Source organism: Mobula birostris, chromosome X (assembly GCF_030028105.1).
Source record: "Mobula birostris isolate sMobBir1 chromosome X, sMobBir1.hap1, whole genome shotgun sequence".
NCBI lineage: Eukaryota > Metazoa > Chordata > Chondrichthyes > Myliobatiformes > Myliobatidae > Mobula > Mobula birostris.
The window spans coordinates 49,237,933-49,258,941 of record NC_092402.1 but is presented as its reverse complement, the minus strand read 5'-3'; the positions used below and the strand labels follow the sequence as shown (position 1 = coordinate 49,258,941).

Sequence of the window (21,009 nt, the reverse complement as noted above, 5' to 3'; positions counted from 1 at the left end):
CACCGTGAGCGCGGTACTGAGGCGATCAGGGTGGGCGCGGTTCTGAGGCGATCAGGCCGAGCGCGGTTCTGAGGCGATCAGGCCGAGCGCGGTTCTGAGGCGATCAGGGTGAGCGCGATTAGAAACCATAGAAAAAACTACAGCACAGAAACAGGCCTTTTGGCCCTACTTGGCTGTGCCGAACCACTTTCTGCCTAGTCCCACTGACCTGCACACGGACCATATCCCTCCATGCACTTCCCATCCATGTATCAGTCCAATTTATTCTTAAATGTTAAAACTGAACCCGCATTTACCACCTCGTCTGGTCGCTCATTCCATACTCCCACCACTCTCTGTGTGAAGAAGCCCCCACTAATGTTCCCTTTAAACCTTTCCCCCCTCACCCTAAACCCATGTCCTCTGCTTTTTTTCTGCCCTTGCCTCAGTGGAAAAAGCCTGCTTCCATTCACTCTATCTATACCCATCATTATTTTATATACCTCTATCAAATCTCCCCTCATTCTTCTACGCTCCAGGGAATAAAGTCCTAACCTATTCAACCTTTCTCTGTAACTGAGTTTCTCAAGTCCCGACAACATCCTTGTAAACCTTCTCTGTATTCTTTCAACCTTATTTATATCCTTCCTGTAATTTGGTGACCAAAACTGTACACAATACTCCAGATTCGGCCTCACCAATGCCTTATACAACCTCATCATAACATTCCAGCTCTTATACCCAATGCTTTGATTAATAAAGGCCAATGTACCAAAAGCTCTCTTTACGACCCTATCTACCTGTGACACCACTTTTAGGGAATTTTGTATCTGTATTCCCAGATCCCTCTGTTCTACTGCACTCCTCAGTGCCTTACCATTAACCCTGTATGTTCTACCTTGGTTTGTCCTTCCAACGTGCAATACCTCGCACTTGTCAGTATTAAACTCCATCTGCCATTTTTCAGCCCATTTTTCCAGCTGGTCCAAATCCCTCTGCAGACTCTGAAAACCTCCCTCACTGTCTACTACACCTCCAATCTTTGTATCATCAGCAAATTTGCTGATCCAATTTACCAGATTATCATCCAGATCATTGATATGGGTGAGAAATAACAGTGGACCCAGCACTGATCCCTGTGGCACACCACTAGTCACAGGCCTCCACTCGGAGAAGCAATTCTCTACTACCACTCTTTGGCTTCTACCATTGAGCCAATGTCTAATCCAATTTACCACCTCTCCATGTATACCTAGCCAGTGAATTTTCCTAACTAACCTCCCATGTGGGACCTTGTCAAAGGCCTTACTGAAATCCATGTAGACAATATCCACTACCTTCCCTTCATCCACTTTCCTGGTAACCTCCTCGAGAAACTCCAATGGATTGGTCAAACATGACCTACCACGCACAAAGCCATGTTGACTCTCCCTAATAAGTCCCTGTCTATCCAAATGTTTGTAGATTCTGTCTCTTAGTACTCCCTCCAATAACTTGCCTACTACCGACGCTAAACTGACTGGCCTATAATTTCCCAGATTACTTTTCGATCCTTTTTTAAACAACGGAACAACATGAGCCACTCTCCAATCCTCCAGCACCTCACCTGTAGACAGCGACATTTTAAATATTTCTGCCAGGGCCCCTGCAATTTCAACACTAGTCTCCTTCAAGGTCCGAGGGAACACCCTGTCAGGTCCCGGGGATTTATCCACTTTAATTTTCCTCAAGACAGCAAGCACCTCCTCCTTTTCAATCTGTACAGTTTCCATGATCTCACTACTTGTTTCCCTTAATTCCATAGACTTCATGCCAGTTTGCTTAATAAATACAGACGCAAAAAACCTATTTAAGATCTCCCCCATTTCCTTTGGTTCCACACATAGCCGACCACTCTGATCTTCAAGAGGACAAATTTTATCCCTTACAATCCGTTTGCTCTTAATATACCTGTAAAAGCTCTTTGGATTATCCTTCACTTTGACTGCCAAGGCAACCTCATGTCTTCTTTTAGCTCTCCTGATTTCTTTCTTCAGTAATTTCTTGCACTTCTTATACTCCTCAAGCACTTTATTTCCTCCCTGTTTCCTATACATGTCATACAACTCCCTCTTCTTCTTTATCAGAGTTGCAATATCCCATGAGAACCAAGGTTCCTTATTCCTATTCAATTTGCCCTTAATCCTGACAGGAACATACAAACTCTGCACTCTCAAAATTTCTCCTTTGAAGGCTTCCCACCTGCCAATCACATCTTTGCCGGAGAACAACCTGTCCCAATCCACGCTTTTTAGATCCTTTTTCATTTCTTCAAATTTGGCCTTCTTCCAGTTCAGAACCTCAACCCCAGGAACCGATCTTTCCTTGTCCATGATCAAGTTGAAACTAATGGTGTTATGATCAGTGGAACCAAAGTGCTCCCCTACACAGACTTCCGTCACTTGTCCTAACTCACTTCCTAACAGGAGATCCAATATTGCATGCCCTCTAGCTGGTCCCTCTATATATTGATTTAGAGAACTTTCCTGAACATACTTTACAAACTATAAACCATCTAGACCCCTAACAGTATGGGAGTCCCAATCAATATATGGAAAATTAATATCCCCTACCATCACAACTTTGTTTCCTGCAGTTCCCTGCGATCTCTCTGCAGATTTGCTCTTCGAATTCTCGTTGACTATTGGGTGGACTGTAATACAATCCCTCTAATGCGGCCATACCTTTCCTGTTTCTCGGTTCCACCCTTAAGTCGATGGCGTGTCTGAGGCGATCATGGCGTGCACGATTCTGAGGCGATCAGGGCGAGCGCGGTTCCGAGGCCAACAGTGGGAGTGCGGTTCTGAGGCGATCATTGCGAGCGCGGTTCTGAGGTGATCAGAAGGAGCACGGGTCTGAGTGGATCAGGGCGATCGCGGTTCTGAGGAGAGCAGGACGATTGCGGTTCTGAGGCGATCAGCGGGAGCGCGGTTCTGAGGCGATGAGAGGGAGCACAGTTCTGAGGCGATCAGGGCGAGCGCGGTTCTGAGGCGATGAGAGGGAGCGCGGTTCTGATGCGATGAGAGCGAGCGTGGTTCTGAGGCGATCAGAGGGAGCGCGGTTCTGAGGCAATCAGTGGGAGCGCGGTTCTGAGGCGATCAGGGCGAGCGCGGTCCTGAGGCGATCAGGGCAAGCGCGGTTCTGAGGCGATCAGGGCGAACGCGGTTAGAAACCATAGAAAAAACTACAGCACAGAAACAGGCCTTTTGGCCATTCTTGGCTGTGCCGAACCATTTTCTGCCTAGTCCCACTGACCTGCACACGGACCATATCCCTCCATGCAGTTCCCATTCATGTATCAGTCCAATTTATTCTTAAATGTTAAAAAAGAACCCGCATTTACTACCTCGACTGGCATCTCATTCTATACTCCTACAAATCTATGTGTGAAGAAGCCTCCCACCCTCATGTTCCCTTTAGACTCCCTCCCCCACCCTTAACCCATGTCCTCTGCTTTTTTTCTGCCCTTGCCTCAGTGGAAAAAGCCTGCTTGCATTCACTCTATCTATAACCATCATTATTTTATATACCTCTATCAAATCTCCCCTCATTCTCCTCTGCTCCAGGAAATAAAGTCCTAAGCTATTCAATCTTTCTCTGTAACTCAGTTTCTCAAGTCCCGGTAAAATCCTTCTAAAGCTTCTCTGTATTCTTTCAAACTTATTTACATCCTTCCTGTAATTTGGTGACCAAAACTGCGATCTCTCTGCAGCTTTGCTCTTCCAATTCTCATTGACTATAGTGTGGACTGTAATACAATCCCTCTAATGTGGCTATACCTTTCCTGTTTCTCAGTTCCATCCATAAGGCGATAGCGGGTCTGAGGCGATGAGGGTGAGCGCGGTTCTAGGGCGATGAGGGTGAGCGCGGTTCTAGGGCGATGAGGTCGAGCTCGGTTCTGAGGCGATCAGGGCGACCGCGGTTCTGAGGCGATCAGGGCGACCGCGGTTCTGAGGCGATCAGGCGAGCGTGGTTCTGAGGCGATCAGCAGGAGCGCGTTTCTGAGGCGACCGGAGGTGTCGCGGTTCTGAAGCGATCAGAGGGAGCACGGTTCTGAGGCGATCAGGGTGAGTGCGGTTCTGAGGCGATCATGGGAAGCGTGGTTCTGAGGCGATCAGGGCGAGCGTGGTTCTGAGGAGAGCAGGGCGAGCGCGGTTCTGAGGAGAGCAGGGCGAGCGCGGTTCTGAGGCGATTAGAGGGAGCGCGGTCCTGACGCGATCTTTGCGAGCGCGGTTCTGAGGTGATCAGAGAGAGCGCGGGTCTGAGGCGATCAGAAGGAGCACGGGTCTGAGGCGATCAGAAGGAGCACGGGTCTGAGAGGATCAGGGCGAGCGCGGTTCTGAAGCAATCAGAGGGAGCGCGGTTCTGAGGCGATGAGAGGAAGCGCGGTTCTGAGGCGATCAGGCCGAGCACGTTTCTGAGGCGATGACAGGGAGCGCGGTTCTGACGCGATCAGAGAGCACATGTTTCTGAGGCGAGCAGGGCGAGCGCGCTTCTGAAGCGAGCAAAGGGAGCGCGGTTCTGAGGCGATCAGCGGGAGCGCGGTTCTAAGGCGATCAGGGCGAGCGCGTTTCTGAGGCGATCACCGCGAGCGCGGTACTGAGGCGATCAGGGTGGGCGCGGTTCTGAGGCGATCAGGCCGAGCGCGGTTCTGAGGCGATCAGGGTGAGCGCGATTAGAAACCATAGAAAAAACTACAGCACAGAAACAGGCCTTTTGGCCCTACTTGGCTGTGCCGAACCACTTTCTGCCTAGTCCCACTGACCTGCACACGGACCATATCCCTCCATGCACTTCCCATCCATGTATCAGTCCAATTTATTCTTAAATGTTAAAACTGAACCCGCATTTACCACCTCGTCTGGTCGCTCATTCCATACTCCCACCACTCTCTGTGTGAAGAAGCCCCCACTAATGTTCCCTTTAAACCTTTCCCCCCTCACCCTAAACCCATGTCCTCTGCTTTTTTTCTGCCCTTGCCTCAGTGGAAAAAGCCTGCTTCCATTCACTCTATCTATACCCATCATTATTTTATATACCTCTATCAAATCTCCCCTCATTCTTCTACGCTCCAGGGAATAAAGTCCTAACCTATTCAACCTTTCTCTGTAACTGAGTTTCTCAAGTCCCGACAACATCCTTGTAAACCTTCTCTGTATTCTTTCAACCTTATTTATATCCTTCCTGTAATTTGGTGACCAAAACTGTACACAATACTCCAGATTCGGCCTCACCAATGCCTTATACAACCTCATCATAACATTCCAGCTCTTATACTCAATACTTTGATTAATAAAGGCCAATGTACCAAAAGCTCTCTTTACGACCCTATCTACCTGTGACACCACTTTTAGGGAATTTTGTATCTGTATTCCCAGATCCCTCTGTTCTACTGCACTCCTCAGTGCCTTACCATTAACCCTGTATGTTCTACCTTGGTTTGTCCTTCCAACGTGCAATACCTCGCACTTGTCAGTATTAAACTCCATCTGCCATTTTTCAGCCCATTTTTCCAGCTGGTCCAAATCCCTCTGCAGACTCTGAAAACCTCCCTCACTGTCTACTACACCTCCAATCTTTGTATCATCAGCAAATTTGCTGATCCGATTTACCGCATTATCATCCAGATCATTGATATATATGACAAATAACAATGGACCCAGCACTGATCCCTGTGGCACACCACTAGTCACAGGCCTCCACTCGGAGAAGCAATTCTCTACTACCACTCTTTGGCTTCTACCATTGAGCCAATGTCTAATCCAATTTACCACCTCTCCATGTATACCTAGCCAGTGAATTTTCCTAACTAACCTCCCATGTGGGACCTTGTCAAAGGCCTTACTGAAATCCATGTAGACAATATCCACTACCTTCCCTTCATCCACTTTCCTGGTAACCTCCTCGAGAAACTCCAATGGATTGGTCAAACATGACCTACCACGCACAAAGCCATGTTGACTCTCCCTAATAAGTCCCTGTCTATCCAAATGTTTGTAGATTCTGTCTCTTAGTACTCCCTCCAATAACTTACCTACTACCGATGCTAAACTCACTGGCCTATAATTTCCCAGATTACTTTTCGATCCTTTTTTAAACAACGGAACAACATGAGCCACTCTCCAATCCTCCAGCACCTCACCTGTAGACAGCGACATTTTAAATATTTCTGCCAGGGCCCCTGCAATTTCAACACTAGTCTCCTTCAAGGTCCGAGGGAACACCCTGTCAGGTCCCGGGGATTTATCCACTTTAATTTTCCTCAAGACAGCAAGCACCTCCTCCTTTTCAATCTGTACAGTTTCCATGATCTCACTACTTGTTTCCCTTAATTCCATAGACTTCATGCCAGTTTGCTTAATAAATACAGACGCAAAAAACCTATTTAAGATCTCCCCCATTTCCTTTGGTTCCACACATAGCCGACCACTCTGATCTTCAAGAGGACAAATTTTATCCCTTACAATCCGTTTGCTCTTAATATACCTGTAGAAGCTCTTTGGATTATCCTTCACTTTGACTGCCAAGGCAACCTCATGTCTTCTTTTAGCTCTCCTGATTTCTTTCTTCAGTAATTTCTTGCACTTCTTATACTCCTCAAGCACTTTATTTCCTCCCTGTTTCCTATACATGTCATACAACTCCCTCTTCTTCTTTATCAGAGTTGCAATATCCCATGAGAACCAAGGTTCCTTATTCCTATTCAATTTGCCCTTAATCCTGACAGGAACATACAAACTCTGCACTCTCAAAATTTCTCCTTTGAAGGCTTCCCACCTGCCAATCACATCTTTGCCGGAGAACAACCTGTCCCAATCCACGCTTTTTAGATCCTTTTTCATTTCTTCAAATTTGGCCTTCTTCCAGTTCAGAACCTCAACCCTAGGAACCGATCTTTCCTTGTCCATGATCAAGTTGAAACTAATGGTGTTATGATCAGTGGAACCAAAGTGCTCCCCTACACAGACTTCCGTCACTTGTCCTAACTCACTTCCTAACAGGAGATCCAATATTGCATGCCCTCTAGCTGGTCCCTCTATATATTGATTTAGAAAACTTTCCTGAACACACTTTACAAACTATAAACCATCTAGACCCCTAACAGTATGGGAGTCCCAATCAATATATGGAAAATTAAAATCCCCTACCACCACAACTTTATGTTTCCTGCAGTTGCCTGCTATCCTTCTGCAGATTTGCTCTTCCAATTCTTGTTGACTATTGGGTGGTCTGCAATACAATCCCAATAATGTGGCCATACCTTTCCTGTTTCTCAGCTCCACCCATAAGGCGATGGCGGGTCTGAGGCGATCAGGGCGAGCGCGGTTCTGAGGCGATCAGGGCGAGTGCAGTTCTGAGACGATCAGGGTGAGCGCGGTTCTGAAGTGATCAGGGCGAGCGCGGTTCTGAGGCGATCAGAGGGAGCGCAGATCTGAGGCTATCAGAGGGAGCGCGTTCCTGAGGCGATCGGGGCGAGCGCGTTTCTGAGGCGATCGGGGGGAGCGCGTTTCTGAGGCGAGCGGGGCGTGCGGCTTTCTGAGGCGATCGGGGCGAGCGCCTTTCTGAGGCGATCAGGGCGAGCGCGGTACTGAGGCGATCAGGCCGAGCGCGGTTCTGAGGCGATCAGGGCGAGCGCGGTTCTGAGGCGATCAGGGCGAGCGCCTTTCTGAGGCGATCAGGGCGAGCGCGGTACTGAGGCGATCAGGCCGAGCGCGGTTCTGAGGCGATCACCGCGAGCGCGGGTCTGAGGCGATCAGGGCGAGCGCGGTTCTGAGGAGATCAGGGCGAGCGCGGTTCTCAGGCGATCAGGGCGAGCGCGGTTCTGAGGCGATCAGGGCGAGCGCGGTACTGAGGCGATCAGGGCGAGCGCGGGTCTGAGGCGATCAGGGCGAGCGCGGGTCTGAGGCGATCAGGGCGAGCGCGGTACTGAGGCGATCAGGGCGAGCGCGGGTTTGAGACGATCAGGGCGAGCGCGGGTCTGAGGCGATCAGGGCGAGCGCGGGTCTGAGGCGATCAGGGCGAGCGCGGGTCTGAGGCGATCAGGGCGAGCGCGGGTCTGAGGCGATCAGGGCGAGCGCGGGTCTGAGGCGATCAGGGCGAGCGCGGGTCTGAGGCGATCAGGGCGAGCGCGGGTCTGAGGCGATCAGGGCGAGCGCGGGTCTGAGGCGATCAGGGCGAGCGCGGGTGTGAGCGAAACAACCAATTTCATAACATTGGTCAGTGTTAATAAACCTGATTCAGATTCTGCGTTTCCCTTATACTACCTAGATGTAGTGACGTGGTGGAATGATTTCTGTTGATGGCATACAAAACAAATTTATTTCACTGTACCTTGGGACACCAATGAGCAATTTGTTATTAGTACATTTCTGAGGGCAATCTCGCTCGTTGAATTAAAGCATTTGTTTTCAGAAATACAGCAAGTTGTCAGAAGCAGAAACTAAACAGTAAAGTAAAACAAGCCCTTGGTCTGGCACCAGTGATGGAATGGAGGGTTGAGGCAGGGGTACGGCAGAGACAAACAAGCAATTCTGTTCCCTTGGATGAGTAGTTAAAGTTCAGCTGTGGAAGGGTGACTCCGTGTGCAGCTTGAACATGTGCCCTCGTTAAGAGCAGGTTTCTAGCCACTTGAATGCCAGATGTTGCCCATGCCCAGGCAGTGAACTGGGCCCGTAACAGCTCGCTGTGATTGGGGAAGCTTCAAGTACGTCTGCTCCTCACCTCTGCACATGCTGCTTCTTGGAGCTCTCTCGCCTGTCACACCCTGTATTAAATAGCGTTGGTAATGCGGTAGAACATCCTGAACCCACTGTAGAGTTTGTAAACAAAAAAAAAAATCTTACTTTTGGGGGAATGAGGTATTCTCCAATTTGGACATCTTTATCTGGAATCACACGAGCATTACCTGGTATTACAGGATAAAGCCTAAAAAGAGCAAACGGTACATTATACGCATGTTTCAGCTTTCAGTAACACGTCAGCAGTTAAGAACGACTCTCATTCCACCACATCCGAGGCCGAGGGGGACGGAAGGGTCAGCTGGGCTCTCAACACATCCTCTGCACTGTGCTACCTCCCCTCTAGTCTCAGAACTACTCTGGGAGGAGATCAGAGGACGAAATACCAGAAAGCTGACGGATGAGGAGACGGTAGGGGCAGAGGGCGGTGGATAGGAGGCGGACATGGATATCGGCTGTGCAGCGAAGCAACCCACACTCGCCAGGTAGCAACACCCACTCTTCCCCGTCACCTCAGTACTTCCTTCACGACAGCTTTCAGAAGGGGAATCTTGGTCACGTCAGCAGCGGAAGGGATGGTCTTGTCGCCAACCACCTCTTTTATTTCCCGGTGTAGGGCTGCCTGAATGTCTGGATGGCGGGCCAACTCATAAAGGGTCCACGACATCGTGCAGGATATCTAACCAAATGGAAAAAAAAATCAAGTTAGACTCAGCACTGGGAATAACACTGGGCTCCCAGTTTCAGTTTCTTTCAGTCACTGCTGTCAGTTTTCAGTGACACTACTGAGAGTACCGCTGCCCCCCCCCCCCCACCTTCCCCACCAGCTCCAGTTATCACGGTCGGTTCAATCCTGACCTCGGGAGGTAGGGAGGTGTGTGTGCGTGTTCAAGAGCCTGCTTCCTCCCATATCCCTATGACATGCGGGGTCGATGGGTTAACTGATCATTATAAATTATCCCCCAGTATGAGGGTGAGGGGTAGAATCTGGGGAAAATTTATAGGAATAAGGGAACAACAACAGGGAACATTAGTGGGGAATTGGGATTACTGTGAGCTGGCATCCATTAGTGGGAGAGCCTAGACTGGAAGGCACAGCCTCAGATTTGAAGGACATCTCTTTAGAATGGGGTGAGGAAGACTTTCTTTAGCCAGAGGATGGTGAATCTGTAGAATTCATTGTCACAGAGAGTTGTCTAGCACAAGTCATTGGGTATATTTAAAGTGGATGTTAATAGATTTTTGATTGGTGAGTTGTTATGAGGAGAAGGCAGGAGAATGGGGTTGAGAGGGGAAAAATGGAATGGCAGAGCAGACTCTATGGGCCAAATGACTTAATTCTGCTCCTATGTGTTATGGCCTATGGAATTCAATGGGCCAAAGTGGCTTCCTTCTATACTGTATTATATAAGATATGGAAGGTGAGAAAGGCCTTGAATTACCCCTTTGACTCTGTGGACATTGAGTAGTGTCCCCAGCTGAAGATAAACCACTTGCTCAAGTTCAAGGACAGAACTTTGAGACTGAGGTCTTCGGTGATCTAGGCTGCGTATCGGTGGGTAGTTCTCACATCTCTGCCTGGAGGCTGAAGATTGAAGATCCACCTGCAGACTCTCAAAGAGCAATCCAGGGTGATGCTCTAGTACAGTGCTGAGGGAGTGCCGCATTGTCAAAGGGGGAGAATGCAGTGCACTGTCCAAGAGTTGTGTTGCACTGCCAGAGGAGGTGCCACACTGCGGAAAGAATAAGGGCTCAGGGAGTTGCACTGTCAGAAAGGATCGGTATCAAGGAAGCAGCATCGTGGGAGTGCCACACTGTCAGAGGGGCAGTACCAGATTGCTAGAGGTTGCACAGTCTGGATAAAACATTACACCATGGTGGGTGCAAAAGATCCCAATATTTTGAAAAGAAAGAAAATTGTAGTCAGTATTTATTCCTCAAGTGTCTCTTCTAAGATAAACTACCTGATCATCATCATGTTGTGGGTTTGTGGTATCTTGCTGTGCATAAATTGGCTGTCCTGATTCTTGCATAACAAGAGTGACGCCGCTTCAGAAGTTCTCATTTGGTGGTGAAACACTTGAGATGTCCTGAGATGGACATGAACGATGCAGTGGAAATACAAGTCTCACTGTGATCCTCTAGGTGGTTGTTCTGGCTTGGGTGGTTGTGATTCTCAGGTCCTGCCCTATCTGCAACTTTGCATCAAGTTAACCACCACGCACCCCCCCCCCGCCCCCCACACCTACCAGGTGATAAAGCCTGCAGCTCATGGAAGTAAACAATGACACATGCTTACAGTGTCCACACCAGCCAGCAACAACTCGGTGACGTTTCCGTAAATCGTTTTCATTGGAAGATTCTGGGATGACAGGAAGTAGGTCAGGTACTTTCCCTCGACTGGTTGGCTCCTTGCTAACTTTTGTTGAATTTCAGCCATCCTTCTGTCAATGTGCTGTTTGGCTGCACAGTGAGAGTACTGTAAGTTTCAAGGAGAAATAGATACCTGCGTTGTTTTTCTGATTGTCACTTCACACAACAAACGAGAGGAGTCTAGGCTCTTTAAGTAAAAATATTCATTTTTCAGGATCAGTGCATTGCTGGCAAGGCTAACATTTATTGCTCATCCCTAACTGGCCATTTTCCAAGTCAACTCCATTGGTAGGTTTGGGGTCACATGGAGAAAGAAACAGCAGATTTCCTCCCCTGATGAATAGGGTTCCTTTAATAATCCAGTCCTTTGAGGCCATAATTACTAACAACTGGTTCAGTTTACTTTAAAATTTTAGGTAATCAACTGAAGTTAAGCTACAATGGTGGGATTTGAAATTAAGAAATTAGGTCTCTGGATTCCTAGTTCTTTGTTGAGTTTATATAAAATTATGAGGAAAATTGATAGGATAGATAATAAGAATCTTTCTCCCGAAGACAAGAAGACATAGGTATAAGGTAAGGAGGAAGAGGTTTAACGGATATGAAGAGGAGTTTATTTCCTCAGAGAGGGGTTGGAATCTGGAATGCACCACCTGAGAGTGTGATGGAGGCAGAGACTCACACAACATTTAAGAAGTATTTAGACAATCTCTTCAATCACCAGGACAGAGAAAGCTATGGACTAAGTGCTGAGAAATGGAATTAGTGTTGATAAAAATGATGGTCATGGTGGGCTAAATGGTCTGTTTCCACATTGAATGACTCTCTCCATGGTCTCAGTAATGGAGATGTATGAATTCTAGGCTTGGACCTCCAAATAAAATGACCCCTATAAATCCCATCTGAAGGAACATCAGCACCAGGAAGCTTGACATCAAGGCACTTACCAGCACACCACACCAAGGCACTGTGCCAGGGCACTTGTTACCTCTCAGCACCAGGACACTGTAAAGGTAGTAGGGGCCCTGAATTATGAGGCCACATCTGAAGACGATAAGCGTGGCTTTCAAGGTGCATAAAGCAATGCAGAGACAGGGTTTTTACTGAAATTTGGCTCATATTATGTCTGACCCCATTTCTTTTGACTTTGGAAGAATGAAAGGTGGTGTTATTGAAGATATATTGCAAGGAAGGCATGACAGGGGAGATAGACAACAGACAATAGGTGCAGGAGTAGGCCATTCGGCCCTTCGACCCAGCACCACCATTCACTGTGATCATGGCTGATCATCCACAATCAGTACCCTGTTCCTGCCTTCTCCCCATATCCCTTGACTCCGCTATCTTTAAGAGCTCTATCTAACTCTTTCTTGAAAGAATCCAGAGACTTGGCCTCCACTGCCTTCTGAGGCAGAGCATTCCACAGATCCACAACCCTCTGTGTGAAAAAGGTTTTCCTCAAATCTGTTCTAAATGGTCTACCCCTTATTCTTAAACTGTGGTCTCTGGTTCTGGACTCCCCCAACATCGGGAACATGTTTCCTGCCTCTAGCGTGTCCAATCCCTTAATAGTCTTATATGTTTCAATCAGATCCCCTCTCATCCTTCTAAATTCCAGTGTATACAAGCCCAGTTGCTCTAATCTTTCAACATATGACATTCCCGCCATCCCTGGAATTAACCCAGTGAACCTATGCTGCACTCCCTCCATAGCAAGAATGTCCTTCCTCAAATTTGGAGACCAAAACTGCACACAATACTCCAGGTGGGGTCTCACCAGGGCCTTGTACAACTGCAGAAGGACCTCTTTGCTCCTATACTCAACTCCCCTTGTTATGAAGGCCAACATGCCATTAGCTTTCTTCACTACCCACTGTACCTGTATGCTTACTTTCAGTGACTGATGAACAAGGACACCCAGATCTCGTTATACTTCCCCTTTTCCTAACTTGACACAATTCAGATAGTAATCTGCCTTCCTGTTCTTGCCACCAAAGTGGATAACCTCACATTTATCCACATTAAACTGCATCTGCCATGCACCTGCCCACTCACCCAACCTGTCCAAGTCACCCTGCATTCTCATAACATCCTCCTCACATTTCACACTGTCACCCAGCTTTGTGTCATCTGCAAATTTGCTAATGTTACTTTTAATCCCTTCATCTAAATCATTAATGTATATTGTAAATAGCTGCGGTCCCAGCACTGAGCCTTGCGGTACCCCACTAGTCACTGCCTGCCATTCTGAAAAGGACCCATTAATCCCTACTCTTTGTTTCCTGTCTGCCAACCAATTTTCTATCCATGTCAGTACCCTACCCCCAATACCATGTGCTCTAATTTTGCCCACTAACCTCCTATGTGGGATCTTATCAAAGGCTTCCTAAAAGTCCAGGTACACTACATCCACTGGCTTTCCCATGTCCATTTTCAGAGTTACATCTTCAAAAAATTCCAGAAGATTAGTCAAGCATGATTTCCCCTTCGTAAATCCATACTGACTCGGACCTATCCTGCTACTGCTATCCAAATATGCCGCTATTTCATCTTTTATAATTGACTCCAGCATCTTCCCCACCACTGATGTCAGACTAACTGGTCTATAATTGCTTGTTTTCTCTCTCTCTCCTTTCTTAAAATGTGGGATAACATTAGCTACCCTCCAATCCACAGGAACTGATCCTGAATCTATAGAACATTGGAAAATGATTACCAGTGTGTCCACGATTTCTAAAGCCACCTCCTTAAGTACCCTGGGATGCAGTCCATCAGGCCCTGGGGATTTATTAGCCTTCAGTCCCATCAGTCTATCCAACACCATTTTCTGCCTAATGTGAATCTCCTTCAGTTCCTCCATTACCCTAGATCCTCTGGCTACTATTACATCTGGGAGATTGTTTGTGTCTTCCCTAGGAAGACAGATCCAAAGTACCTGTTCAGCTCGTCTGCCATTTCCTTGTTCCCCATAATAATTTCACCTATTTTTGTCTTCAAGGGCCCAACTTTGGTCTTAACTAATTTTTTCCTCTTCACATACCTAAAGAAGCTTTTACTATTCTCCTTTATATTCTTGGCTAGCTTACCTTCGTACCTCATCTTTTCCCCCCATATTGCCTTTTTAGTTATCTTCTGTTGCTCCTTAAAAGTCTCCCAATCTTCTGGCTTCCCACTCATCCTTGCTATGTTATACTTCCTCTCTTTTATTTTTATACTGTCCTTGACTTCCCTTGTCATCCACGGTCACCCCTTACTCCCCTTAGAATCTTTTTTCCTCTTTGGAATGAACTGATCCTGCACCTTCTGTATTATTCCCAGAAACACTTGCCATTGCTGTTCCACTGTCATCCCTGCTAGGGTATCTTTCCAGTCAACTTTGGCCAGCTCCTCCCTCATGGGTCCATAGTCCCCTTTGTTCAACTGTAAAACTGACACTTCCAATTTTCCCTTCTCCCTCTCAAATTGTAGATTAAAACATCATATTATGGTCACTACCTCCTAATGGCTCCTTTACCTCGAGTTCCCTTATCAAATCTGCCTCATTACACAACACTAAATCCAGAATTGCCTTCTCCCTGGTAGGCTCTAATACAAGCTGCTCTAAGAATCAATCTCTGAGGCATTCCACAAACTCCCTTTCTTGGGATCCAGTACCAACCTGATTTTCCCAGTCTACCTGCATGTTGAAATCCCCCATAACAACCATAGTATTACCTTTACGACATGCCAATTTTAACTCTTGATTTAACTTGCACCCTATATCCAGGCTACTGTTTGGGGACCTGTAGATAACTCCCATTAGTGTCTTTTTGCCCTTACTGTTTCTCAGTTCTATCCATACTGACTCTACATCTACTGATTCTGTGTCACCCCTCGCAAGTGACTGAATTTCATTCCTCACCAACAGAGCCACCCCACCCCCTCTGCCAACCTGTCTGTCCTTTCGATAGGATGTATATCCTTGAATATTCATGTCCCAGCCCTGGTCCTCTTGCAGCCATGTCTCTGTTATTCCCACAACATCATACTTGCCAATTTCCAACTGAGCCTCAAGCTCATCCACTTTATTTCTTATACTCCGTGCATTCATATATAATACTTTTAATCCATTTAAAGTAATACTTTTACTCCCCTCACCTTTCACATCGATTCCTATTGCACTTGGCCATACTCTCCGATCCCTTCCTGACCTTTCTGCCCCTTTAATTCTGTTGTCTTTATTAACTTTTCTTATTCTCTCTTTCCCCTTAAATCCATCCTTACATTTCCAGTTCATCCCCTCCCCCCCACTACTTAGTTTAAACACACCCGTGCAGCAGTGGCAAACCTGCCTGCCAGAATGCTGGTCCCCGTCTGTTAAGATGCAACCCGTCCCTTTTGTACAATTCATCCTTACCCCAAAACAGATCCCAGTGGTCTAAGAATCTAAATCTAAATCTAAATCCCCACCTCCCGCAGATGTGAGCATGTTTTCAACAGTCTCAAATGAGGGGACACAATTACAGGGTCGTTAGTGGTGGAGGGGTCACTTAACAATAAGGTTCATCAGGATGACTTCTCTCAGAGGGAGGGGAATCTCTGGAATTCTCTACCCGAAGGTATTTGAAGCTGAATCACTGAGGGAAATTAAAGAGGAGGGAGATAATTTTTTTGGGAAAAAAATGAATTGAGAGCTGTGGGGAAGTGGTACAGAAGAGGAGGGTGGACTTGAGGGATTGAGTGGCCGATACTTGCTCCTATTTTTGCCCCAATACTTGCATCTCAGTGTGGTATGGCAATTGTCCTGTATCGGACCGTAAAGCAGTCTAGCGGGTGATGAAAACTGCCCAGCGGAATATCGGCACCCAATTGCCCACCATTGCGAACATCTACCATAAACGCTGCCTGGGCAGGGCGAAAAGCATTATCAAGGATGCATCTCACCCTAACCATGGACTTTTTACTCTCCTCCCATCCGGTAGGCACTACAGGAGCCTCTGCTCCTGCACCAGCAGGCACAGGAAAAGCTTCTTCCCTGAGGCTATGACCCTGCTGAACCTCACATCACAGCACTAAGCAGTATTGCACCCATATTGTACTGTCTCAGTACTTTTATATTTGTATGCTGTAACACTTACTTTTTATTTGCAGTTATTTTGTAAATAATACTATTCTTTTGCACTTCTGGTCAGATGCTAATTGTACTTCATTGGCTTTGTATCTGTACTCGGCACAATGACAATGAAATTGAATCTAATCTAATCTATTTTCTTCTGTTCTGCCTCTCTACTCATGCCAAACCCTTTTAAGATCCATCCCTGTCAAACACAGCTCCTGTGGCCTCAGAATTGACATCACTGTCTCTGCCGCACCCGAAGAAACAGAACCCCACACAGACAACATTCCCAGTCCACTCGCTTAGCCTAAGCGTGTTGCCAAAGCAAGTTCCTCACCAAAAGCAAATATGTAATCCCAGCAGGCGACAAATCTCCTCCAGGGTTCCGGATAGATTTTGTGTAGGAATTTGGGCATCGCCATGGTGAGGAGTGTCATTTGGAACATGGTGCTAATTGAGTGGATGAAATCTTCCGTCTCTTTGGAAACCTCAGTCTTGAGGCAGCCAATTCGGGTCTCAAAGAGCACTGCGGAGATACCTAAGAGGGTGGGCAGTGAATTAAAAACCACGTCAAGGAAATGCACTGTATAATTTGGTGTGGTTCGGCACAGTGTTCTGTTCTTTTGGAACTTAACCAAAGCTATCAGAGGCTTTTCATTTTGCTCCAGTTCAGGAGTGTGGTGTCTATAAGCTGTCCTGTTGGTTCTCATGGGCCTCAGAGCCAGAGCTGACCTTAGGCCACAGATAACATGCCCCACTTCTTTAATACCCCTCAACGGGCTTGGGATGTTCCAAAGTGCTTTGCAATCCATCAAAGTGTGCAGTCACCAACAAAAACCAATGGCAGCCAGGGTGCATAGCACAATCCCATAAATAGTGGTATGACGGGGACCTGGCCCAGCTGCTTTAATGCTGGTGGGCAAGGGTGGGTTTCAGAGGACAGCATGGAGCCAGAGGAGTGCAGCCAACAGGGAGTGATGGATGGGTCATCAATAACTCCCTGCCCATCACTGGAAGGAGGTGGGATAACACATGGCCACTGGGAGAAGGACCTCATTAGTTGCCTCCCAGTTTAGCTGCTATAGTGGGGATCTAAACTCTCTGCTACAGCAGAGGTAGCATCATGCAAAAAACAGGCCCATCCTCTGGAATTCCTAGTTGGATTAAGATAGCATCTCCTGCAAGCGAGACAGATTGGAATGAAGAGATAGAGGGAAGAAAACATTGCAGATGCTGGAAATCCAACTTAAACTATGAAATGATACGCAGCAGGTCATGCAGCAACTGTGGAAAGGGCAACAGAATTAACATCTAGAAGGAGATTGATTGCTGGGCTGGGCTAAAGAGGTTTGGAAAGTGTCTGTTTATTAGTTAGCCCTCACCTTCCAACCCAAACTTGTAGAACTCTGTGGCCAGGTCTTTCACCAGGAGTTGGCTGCTGCTTGTCCTCTGCCTGTGCAGATGGAAGATCAGGTCAGTGACGACCTTGTTGAGGATGTCACTGTATGCCGCTACTTCCTTTGGCTTCAGCATGTGCTTGCTGAGTGTGCTGCGCAGCTTCTGCCACTCCTCGCCCTCCCTGTTAGAAAGAGATGCTTGTAAGCACAGTTAAGAGAAGCCTCAGTGGCCCATGGCTGGCTATGGGTGCCTTTACGGACACTCACTGGCATTGCCTTCCATTGACTAAACCAGCGGGCAACACTTTACAGCTACTGAACCTTCCTGAGTTCAGCTACCTTCACACTTGCTAATCCATTCTTTCTTTGGAAGCAGTTGGCTAATTCCCTTCAAGAGGACATCGTCTATCTGCGGACATGCACAACATGGACAATATGGTCAGGGCTTGGAGGAAGAGCGGTCTGGGTTTCTCAGTTGGATGTCTGGACTCCAAGGATTAAATTACAAGGAGAGGTTCCACAAACCAGGCTTCTGTTTCCGGACTTTGGAAGGTTAAACGTTTGATGTTTGCAGGATATTAAGGAGACAGATACTATTTATTCAGCCTGAGAAGTTTGGGGCCAAGGGGCAGGGTCCAAAAATTCCAGCCAAGGTTTCAGGTGTGGTGTTTGGAAAGCAGAGGGAAGAGGGAATGGGGAACCCTTCCCAAACAGAGACCAATGTTGGGATGATTGTTAACCAAAGCCTACAGCAGCCATGATCTCACCGATTGGTGGAACATTGCTGAGAGGGGTTGAGTAATCTTTTTTGATCCAGGGCAACGGGCTGGAGAGGGGCTGAATGACCTCCTTCTCTCAGTGTGACAGGCTCAAGCTGAGGAGTCTCCGCTCATTCCAATGTCTAACACAAAGAAAGAGAAGGAAAGACATTCATTTCTTAGGAGCCATTTAGCATAGGGTCACAAGGCACTTTGAGTCTTGGCCAAGGTAGCGTGTTGTGTCTTTGAGCAAGGCACTTAACCACACACTGCTCCAGTCCACCCAGCTGAAAATGGGTACCGGCAATTGCTGGGGGTTAACCTCGCGATAGACTGGCGTCCTATCCAGGGGGTAGTCTCGTACTCTCAGTCGCTTCACGCCACAGAAACCGGCATAAGCACCGGCTGATGGGCCACAAGACTCGGGACAGACTTTAACTTTAACGCAGGGCACTACAGCACAGAAACATGCTCTTTGGCCCACCTATTCCATGCCAAACTTATTCTGCCTAGTCCCATCGATCTGCATCTGGACCATATCCCTCCCATCCATGTACCCATCGAAACTTCTCTTAAACATTGAGATCGACCCCACATCCACCACTTCCACTGGCAACTTGTTCCACACCCTCACCACCCTCTGATAGAAGAAATTCTCCCTCAGATTCCCCTCAAATATTTCACATTTCACCCTCAATCTATGACCTCTAGTTCTAGTCTCACCCAGCGTCAGTGGAAAAAACCTACTTGCGTTTACCTTCGTAACTTTGTATACTTCTATCAAATCTCTCCCCATTCACTCATGCTCCAGGGAATAAAGTCTTAACATATTCAGCCTTTCTCTATAACTCAGGTCCTCAAGTCCCAGCAACATCCTTGTAAATTTTCTCCGTACTCTTTCAATCTTATTGATATCTTTCCTGTAGGTAGGTGACCAAAACTGCACACAATATTCCAAATTAGACCACACCAATGTCTTCTGCTACTTCAACACGTCATCCCAACTCCTATACCCTGATTTGTGAAGGCCAATGTGCCAAAAGCTCTTTACAACCACGTCAGGAGCTCCCAAATACATTTACAGAGGAGTGAACAATAGAGGCCGCAGATGCTGGAATCTGAAACAACACAAAAGGCTTTGGAGGAACTCAATGCGTCAGGCAGCATCTGTGGATGAAAATGGACAATTAATGTTTCGGGCTGAAGCCCTCCATCTGGACCGGAAAGAAAGGGAAAGATAGCCAGTAAAGAGGTTAAGGGCTGGAGTATGAGCTAGAAATGAGAAATGCAACACTAAATATTTCACCTGGGCAGTCTCTAACCTGAACTTTGAATTCTCAAACTTCTGGAAACTGTGCCCCTCTGACCCCTTTCTGCATTTTTTTTCCCTTTTGTTTTCTCCTCCTGGTGCATTTGGCCCCCGTCATCCTCATTCTTTCATCTTTCATCTCCCTTACCCTCTGTAATTACCTGCCAGTCAAAAGCTGCTTCCACTATGCCGGTTGCTGATTGGCCCCTTCGAAGGATATAGTCACTCCCTCCCATTGGCTGGCTTACACACCACGGCACTGGCTTCTGGTTTTGGGCACCCAACAGGTATAAGAAGAATGTGTGCAAGATGCTCTGTCTCTTTTCACTACAGGTTCCCCTTCAAACTGGGTCATGACCAGGATTGAAGGACCATTGGTGAGGGAGTGCTACAGAAAGGAGGGCCTGTATGCACACTTAGATAAGTACCTGTTTGTTGAATGTTTATTGTTGTAGTTGTGTAACTTGGGGGGAACTTAACGAAGTACCTGCTTGAGTTAGAACTATTACTGAATGTTTAGTATCATAGTTTTATAACTTAGAGGGCTTAGATAGGAACTTATTGACTTAGATGCTTTCACTTAAGAGTATTTCACTACTTGCTTGTTTACTTGCTTAACATGTTTACTCGCGACCAGTGTCTCCTGTCCCATGTACTGAATTCGCGAATCTCCTTCCCTGTAACTCCCTTTCCATCCGCCTATTACCCACCATTTCCCCTCCCCACCCCCTCCCTTTATTCCATAGTCTACTCTCCTCCTCCATCAGATTCCACCTTCTTCAGTGCTTTGTCACTTCCACCATCACCTCCGAGTTTTTGACATCATTCCTACCCTCATCTATTTATCAACTCCCTCACCAAGATCTGCCTATCACCTGTCATACTCCAATGAAGAGTCTCAATCCAGAATGTCAACTTTCCATCTCCGCTTGACAGATGCTGCCTGACCTGCTGATTTCCTCCAGCTTTGTGTGCTGTTACAGAGGTGTTGTCACCATTGTGTAGCAGGAAACATGGCAGCCAATTTTGCATACAGCAAGTCCCACAAACAATGACAACCAGCAAATCTGCTGTACCAATTGCGGCCATTTCCTATATTTCCTTGCAACATAAAAGGAAGCCAATGCTGGTTCACAAAGTAATCATATTTCCGCAGTAATTATTCCTGTAACCTATTTTCCCTGTATTGCTATCAGCTCCTCCAAGATTTGACTGCACAGAAAAGACAATTAACCCACTTACCTGCACATCTTTGGAATGTGGGAGAAACTGGAGCATAGAATATTACAACACAGTACAGGCCCTTCAGCCTGCGATATTG

At 47.0% G+C, this 21,009-nt stretch overlaps 1 protein-coding gene across 3 annotated transcripts in view; it reads right to left on the bottom strand.

The window, feature by feature from the left end:
• The window catches only part of cyp27b1 (cytochrome P450, family 27, subfamily B, polypeptide 1), a 92,142-nt gene that overhangs the window by 56,911 nt on the left and 14,222 nt on the right, over nt 1-21,009 (bottom strand). For all 3 annotated transcript variants that reach the window (XM_072249835.1, XM_072249836.1, XM_072249833.1), the window contains 5 exons: nt 17,607-17,803; nt 16,562-16,762; nt 11,056-11,219; nt 9,269-9,435; nt 8,862-8,943 (listed from right to left, as the gene is read on the bottom strand). In XM_072249835.1, the coding sequence (XP_072105936.1) occupies nt 8,862-8,943; nt 9,269-9,435; nt 11,056-11,219; nt 16,562-16,762; nt 17,607-17,803 (811 nt within the window). The remainder of the gene's footprint in view (nt 1-8,861; nt 8,944-9,268; nt 9,436-11,055; nt 11,220-16,561; nt 16,763-17,606; nt 17,804-21,009) is intronic.